This window comes from Lycium barbarum, chromosome 9, assembly GCF_019175385.1.
Source record: "Lycium barbarum isolate Lr01 chromosome 9, ASM1917538v2, whole genome shotgun sequence".
NCBI classification, from domain to species: domain Eukaryota; kingdom Viridiplantae; phylum Streptophyta; class Magnoliopsida; order Solanales; family Solanaceae; genus Lycium; species Lycium barbarum.
In genome coordinates this window covers 2,350,476-2,357,158 of record NC_083345.1, presented here as the reverse complement: position 1 = coordinate 2,357,158, position 6,683 = coordinate 2,350,476, and the positions used below count along the sequence as shown (strand labels likewise).

At 34.3% G+C, this 6,683-nt stretch overlaps 1 protein-coding gene across 1 annotated transcript; it reads left to right on the top strand.

Annotated features, from left to right (window-relative positions):
* The first annotated feature begins 766 nt into the window (after positions 1-766).
* LOC132609606 (peptidyl-prolyl cis-trans isomerase FKBP62-like) lies at positions 767-6,246 on the top strand. Its single transcript, XM_060323669.1, has 13 exons — positions 767-1,162; positions 1,838-1,924; positions 2,133-2,393; positions 2,491-2,565; positions 2,891-2,971; positions 3,046-3,240; positions 3,357-3,446; positions 3,563-3,738; positions 4,098-4,220; positions 4,427-4,701; positions 4,898-5,018; positions 5,134-5,176; positions 5,882-6,246. The coding sequence occupies exons 1-13, from the start codon at positions 955-957 to the stop codon at positions 6,025-6,027; spliced, it is 1,881 nt and encodes a 626-aa protein (XP_060179652.1). The 5' UTR covers positions 767-954; the 3' UTR covers positions 6,028-6,246.
* The last annotated feature ends 437 nt before the right edge of the window (positions 6,247-6,683 follow it).

Here is a 6,683-nt window from a genome sequence, read left to right as displayed (position 1 = left end):
ATTTAATTGGCTTCTTGCTAGGTTATTCAGACTTTTTAAAAATTTGTGGATACATGTTGAATTTTCTAAAAGTTGTAATTTGGACAAAATCGATATGCTTGGATGCGACAATATTCTTACAAAATCCGAACAACAAAGGCCTTTTGTCTGATTAGTGCAAGATCATTAGGTATCATACTAGAATGTGTGGCCTTGATTGGATAAATAGGCAGTTGGATAAAAATTATGAATCACTGCTTGGTAGATAGGGATTTAAAAATCTTAGACCCTTTGCTTTATTGTTGTCATCCATAAAACGAAACCTTCGTGGATTTCGTATTTATCCATATTTAAACCGTATAGGCGTATAGATAATTCAAGTCAACACGAATCCTGAAATAAAATCGTTAATACTTATAAGTCAACCTTTTCAATTTTTTTTTTTTTTAAAAGGAAAAAGTAAAAAAGTCATCCTCTTCCTAGAGCTAGTGGGGCCCATACTGATCCATTTCCTCCATGGAAATACATACAAATACACATAATCATTGTATTTGGAAGGATTTGAAAGTGAAGAAATAGTCAACCTTACATACATTATCAAATCTAATTAATTAATTAATTAATTAAACCAGTTCATTTACATAATCAAATACACTAAGAAATTCTAGAACCATCTTTAAACTGTAGTCAGTCACCATAGATGAACTCCTTAGAACTCTCCAGATTCTTTAAAAAAATTAAAAAAAAAAAGACCTTTCATCTCATAGAACACTCTAGACCCACCCACCCACCCACCCCAACAAGCAATGACACTCTTCAATATAAACCCACAAGCAGCTATGCATTTCTCATTAAATCTTGAAAACCCCACATCTTCAATCTACATTTGCTTGCAAAAAAACCCATCTTTTTACCTTTTTTACAACAATTTGGGAATACCCTTTAAGTTGTTTTTTTAGTGTAAAGAAGGAAGCTATGGATGAGGATTTTGAGTTCCCAACATCTTCTAACAAGGTTGCAAATGAAGAAATGGATATGGATACGGGTATGGATGATTCGTCTGTACCCGACCCGATTATGAATGTTGATGAAGTGAAAGAGATTGGTAAAACTGGGATTAGAAAGAAACTTTTAAAAGAAGGTGAAGGTTGGGAGAAACCTAGTAAAGATGATGAAGTTGAAGGTGAGCTCACTTCCTTTAATGAGCTTTTTTATTGGTTTTGAATTATTAGAACAATTTTTTTTCTTGGGCAATGAATTTATAATATTGACTTGAGATGAGTTTAAATGGAGCTGCATGATCAGGATGCATATAGTCGACCCCAATTTGTTTGAGATTGAGGCGTACTACTTGTTGTAATGGTGGTTTGAATGATAGAATTATGCAAGCTTTTGGCCTTACAATGTTGGTTTGAGATGTGCTCAAATGGAGTTGACATGATCAAGATTCATATAGTTTGATCCCAATTTGTATATCCTGCTCCAATTTGTTTGGGATTGAGGTGTAGTATTAATTGGTGCTTTGATTGATAGAATTATGAAAGTTTTTGGCTTTACTTTAGTTTGGATGGAAATTGTGTTTGGATTAGCATCTTTTTTCGAAAAAAGAGCTTTTTATTAAAAAAATAAAATTGGTGATTTAAATTTGTAGAACCATTTTTTTTTTCTTTGGCAATGAATCTATAATATTGGGTTGAGATGAGCTTAAATGTAACAATGTGATAAGGATTCATATAGCTGATCCTAATTTGTTTGGTTGTTGTTGTTGTAATGAATGGGTGCTTTGAATGAGAAGTTTTTGGCCTTAGTTTGGATGAAAATTATGTTTGATTTAACAATTTGCTACTGGTGTTTACAGTTCATTACGTGGGTACATTGCTTGATGGCACTCAATTTGATTCAAGCCGTGATCGTGGCACCCCATTCAAGTTTAAGCTTGGCCAAGGTAATTCTTAATCCAAGGTTCACGATATTTGTAATCTTGTTTGTCTTAAATTTATGAAAATCCAAAAATTTCAGTGACGTTGATGTTCATATTCTTACTGTGGATATATTGTTGATTTAGCGTTCTCCAAAGTATATATAGTGATCCCTATATGTTGAGTTTGGATATGTGTGATTTGAGATTTATCGGATCATTTTTATTGTTATAGGACAAGTGATTAAAGGGTGGGATGAAGGTATAAAGACAATGAAAAAAGGGGAGAAAGCTTTGTTCACTATACCTCCAGAAATGGCGTATGGTGAATCCGGATCTCCTCCTACTATACCTCCGAACGCCACATTACAATTTGAGGTGGAATTGTTATCTTGGATTAGTGTTAAAGACATATGCAAAGATGGCGGAATATTCAAGAAAGTACTTGTCGAAGGAGAAGGATGGCAGAATCCTAAGGATCTTGATGAAGTATTTGGTTAGTAGACTATCGAAAATTCTCGGTCCCGTTGTGGTTTTTCTTCTCGAGAACCTTAGAGTTGATGTGATTTGGTTTGTTGGTGTCCTGATTGCAGTTAAATATGAGGCGCGTCTTCACGATGGAACGCTTGTGTCAAAATCCGATGGAGTAGAATTTACTGTGCAAGATGGTAACTTTTCATTCCTTTTGAGCTATGTTGCTCAGACTCTTCAAAAATGTCAAATGCGTGTCGGATCTTCAAAAGTAGAGCATTTTTGGAGGATCCAACACGCGTGCAGCAACATTTCTTTTCATTCTTTTTAGCTATGTTGCTCAGACTCTTCAAAAGTGTTGATGGATGTGTGTTGGATCCTCCTAAAGTATCGCATTTTTGGAGGATCCAACACAGGTACGACAACATTTTTGGAGAGTGAGCAACATATAACTTTTTAGGCTCTTTTTAGTCTCCTTCCCTAAGTAAAGTTAATAACATTAATGTGGTGTTTTCTGCGTAGGCTATTTCTGTCCTGCTTTGTCAAAGGCTGTTAAGACGATGAAGAAAGGAGAGAAAGCTCTACTGAGTGTGAAGCCACAATGTAAGTTAAGCTCTTTCTGCTCTAAATATGTTCCAAAATATTCTTTTATGTGAATGCTAACTGATGTTTTGCAGATGCATTTGGAGAGACGGGTAAAGCAGTAAATGGAGATGAAGGTGGTGTCCCGCCAAATGCCGCCCTTCAAATAAATTTTGAATTGATTTCTTGGAAGAATGTCTCAGAAGTAACAAATGACAAGAAGGTTTTAAAGAAGATTTTGAAGGAAGGAGAGGGATATGAGCGCCCAAATGATGGTGCCCTCGTAAAAGGTAAGGAAAAACAGAAAAAAATTATAAAACTCAAGAGGAATTACTTATTGATCATTGATCTAGATGGAGACTTACAATTATCCTTCTGTATTAATTCGCTTGTTCTTTTTCTGCAGTGAAATTAACGGGAAAGCTGCAGGATGGAACTGTTTTTGTGAAGAAAGGCCACAATGATGAGGAGCCGTTTGAGTTTAAGATAGATGAAGGTAAAGTTTTTTTTGCCTCTGCTTATGCAAGTTCATTTGGTAAATTTTCGCTAGTACTTTTTTTTTTCTATCTACAAGTAGCATATCTTCTGACTTCAGTTGAATTCTTTATGCAGAACAAGTAATTGATGGACTAGATAAAGCAGTGAAAAAAATGAAGAAAGGGGAAATTGCTGTGGTAATAATTCAACCAGAGTATGCATTTGGTGCATCTGACACTCCTCAAGAATTAGCTGTTGTTCCTGGCAATTCGATGGTGTACTATGAAGTTGAGATGGTCTCATTTGTGAAGGTTGGTGCTCTTGAACCTTCTTTGCTTTCCTTGTCTTAAGCAAGTGACAAATGTGATGCCCCTATTTTAGGCCACCATATAGATTTTGTCCTTTATCTTAAAAAGTTTTAAAGATATGACCCTTGGGATTGACAAAACATTAGGTTGTCGTCTAACATTACAAAATTTTAGACTGGGGTCTAAATGTTTTCTTGTAAGATTTTTTAGTTTGCTCAAAAGAGATTTTCAGACCTTAGCCGAAAAGGTTCATAAGTTGCAAGAGATACAAAAAGAGTGTCCTTTGCCAAACAATTGCCCCAAAAAGGGGCAGCCAGCAAAAATTTCTGAAATAAATAATGATCAAATAACTTAAACTGCAGGAGAAGGAATCCTGGGATATGAATACTCAGGAGAAAATTGAAGCTGCTGGAAAGAAAAAGGAGCAAGGAAATGTATTGTTCAAGGCAGGAAAATATGTGAGAGCATCTAAGAGATATGAAAAGGTATAGTATTTTTAATTGAAGTTGACAAAAATTAGTGTTGTGACATTACTGCAATAGTGGGTAGTCCTCACCTACTTTAACATGACAAAAAAATAATTTGGAGACTTATTTGGATAAGTTACATCATTAGGTCTCTTATGTGCTCTTATTAGGGGTACTTAATAGTTACTGACTTAAATCTTACTATGCTGCTTTATTCTGCTCAGGCTATGAGCTTTATCGAATATGATTCCTCCTTCAATGACGACGAGAAGGAGCAGGCTAAACTGCTAAAAGTTAGTTGCAATTTGAACAATGCCGCGTGCAAGCTGAAATTGAAGGAATACAAAGAGGCAGAAAAACTCTGTACTAAAGTCTTAGAGATTGACAGTAAAAATGTCAAGGCTCTATACAGAAGGGCTCAAGCTTACATACAACTCGTCGATTTGGACTTGGCAGAACTTGATATCAAGAAAGCACTTGAAATCGATCCAGATAACAGGTAAAAGATTGGGTTTTTTTTTTTTTTCCTTTTTTTCGTTTTCCCCCCTCTATGTTGCTCGCACCCTCCAAAAAAATTGGCTGACCCGTGCACAGATATTTTTCAAGAGTACAAGCAACGTAGTTTTTTTTTTCTCGTAGCAAAATGTGATTTTCAGTCAAAACTGATTTAAATCATTTGTTGTTGTGCGCATCAGGGATGTGAAGCTAGAATACAAAGTGTTGAAAGAAAAGATCAAGGAGTACAACAAGAAGGATGCACAATTTTATGGCAACATTTTTGCAAAGATGAACAAAATAGAGCAAGCGAAATCAGCAGTAAGTTGACAAGTGTCGCTATGGTTTTTGAGCAATTAAAATAGTTAATTTATAGTCATGCTGATTTTTTTTTTTTTTTTTTTTTTTTTTTTTTTTTTTTAAATTTGAAATGCAGAGTGGAGGAGCAAAAAATGAGGCAGCACCAATGATCATAGATAGTAAGGCTTAGTCAAGTGCTTAACATAACTTTTAAACTTTCATCCCACTCCTAATTGCCACCAAAAGAAGAAAATGTGAAAGAAAAAAGAACTGATCACTTAATTCTCTAGTGTCTATAAGATCTCTTGTTTTCTGGGCTGGAGTCTGTTTCAGTGTGCAGTTTCATAAAAATATGTGTACTGTCTTGCAGTCGTTGGACTTGGTTGTACTTGTGAATGAACAAACATTTTAGTGTGTGAAATACATGACAAGAACCTATCTTGTTCATGTATTTCATATGCGGTTTGTTTTTTGTCAAGTTAATGCTATTGTAGTGTTACATAATACCTTCAAGACTCAAGGGCCTACGCGTAATATTAAATAAGGATTCAAGTTATATTGAAATTTTTTTACTCTTATCAATGTAGCGAATTTTTTGTTAACTCTATCAATGTAGTTTAATATATGATAGTAAGTTAGGTACTGTGTTGCCAATTAATGTTTATTGTTGAGATTTACTTATATTTACCTTACGAACAAATTAATATTATTACACTAACAATGTGTAGAACTTAAAAGTCAGTCTAAAATACTTGTCAAAGCAGAACTCTTTCATTAAAAGATGGTGGAAAGATAATTAGGTCGACAATCAAATCAAAGAAGTATATGCTTTTAGTCATCTTTGTACCTTTTAGTGATGTTTATACGCAATGTTTGTATTTTAGATAAAGGTGGTGCAAAGCTTAAAACAATATCAAGCATTGAAGCAAAGGCAAATTCTTGCTGGGCTGCTATGGTGTTGGCTGTTATGGCGGGTTTCAGGCGACTGTCTACTCGTTTAGTTTCAACCCGAGTTGCAGAAACTCATTAAGGTTAACATTGAGATGATAAAAATTAACGAACGAAGAACAAGTTTTCATAATTTGGGTTTATAGTAGTGATCAATGGTAAGGTAAATGGTGAAAAATAACAGAATTTGTGTTGCTTTGCCAGTAAAGTGAATTATAATAAGCGTCAGTTGAAGCAAAATGTTAACATTTCAATTGTGAAAACTCCTTGAACTAGTCATGGTGGATGGAGTTATCTTGTACTTATATTGGCTTGTAGCAGGTGCTGAATAAAAGAGTCAAAAGTTTTTTTCAACACAATATTAAACCACATTATCTTATCTTAGTTAATTGATTTAATTCTGAAGTTAAAAAAAATAATTGACATTTCTTCTAGAAATAACAGAATTGAATGTTTGTAGTCCCGTTCTGGATGTGGATCGAATAATCCTCACCTCATGTATTATAGCTTTTGAGGTTAAAAGACAGTTGCCAACAATAATTTTATTATCATATATTGAATTTTGTTGACAAAAGTATTTTTCACGATGACAAAAATCGCCGTTGCAATAACCTTTAATGGAAAAGTATAGGCGACACAAACAATGTTATTTGCCAAAAGTTAAGCTTATCGCAACCAAAAAGTACATATTATTGTTATGAACTATATTTTGTTGGTACAAAGTCATGTCATTGTGGC

Excerpts from the sequence above, each read along its gene's own strand:
- LOC132609606 (XM_060323669.1), top strand. The coding sequence starts at position 955 with ATGGATGAGGATTTTGAGTTCCCAACATCTTCTAACAAGGTTGCAAAT. Across the intron at positions 3,739-4,097 it reads AGATGGTCTCATTTGTGAAG|GAGAAGGAATCCTGGGATAT; the intron begins GTTGGTGCTCTT and ends CTTAAACTGCAG. Across the intron at positions 4,702-4,897 it reads GAAATCGATCCAGATAACAG|GGATGTGAAGCTAGAATACA; the intron begins GTAAAAGATTGG and ends TGTGCGCATCAG.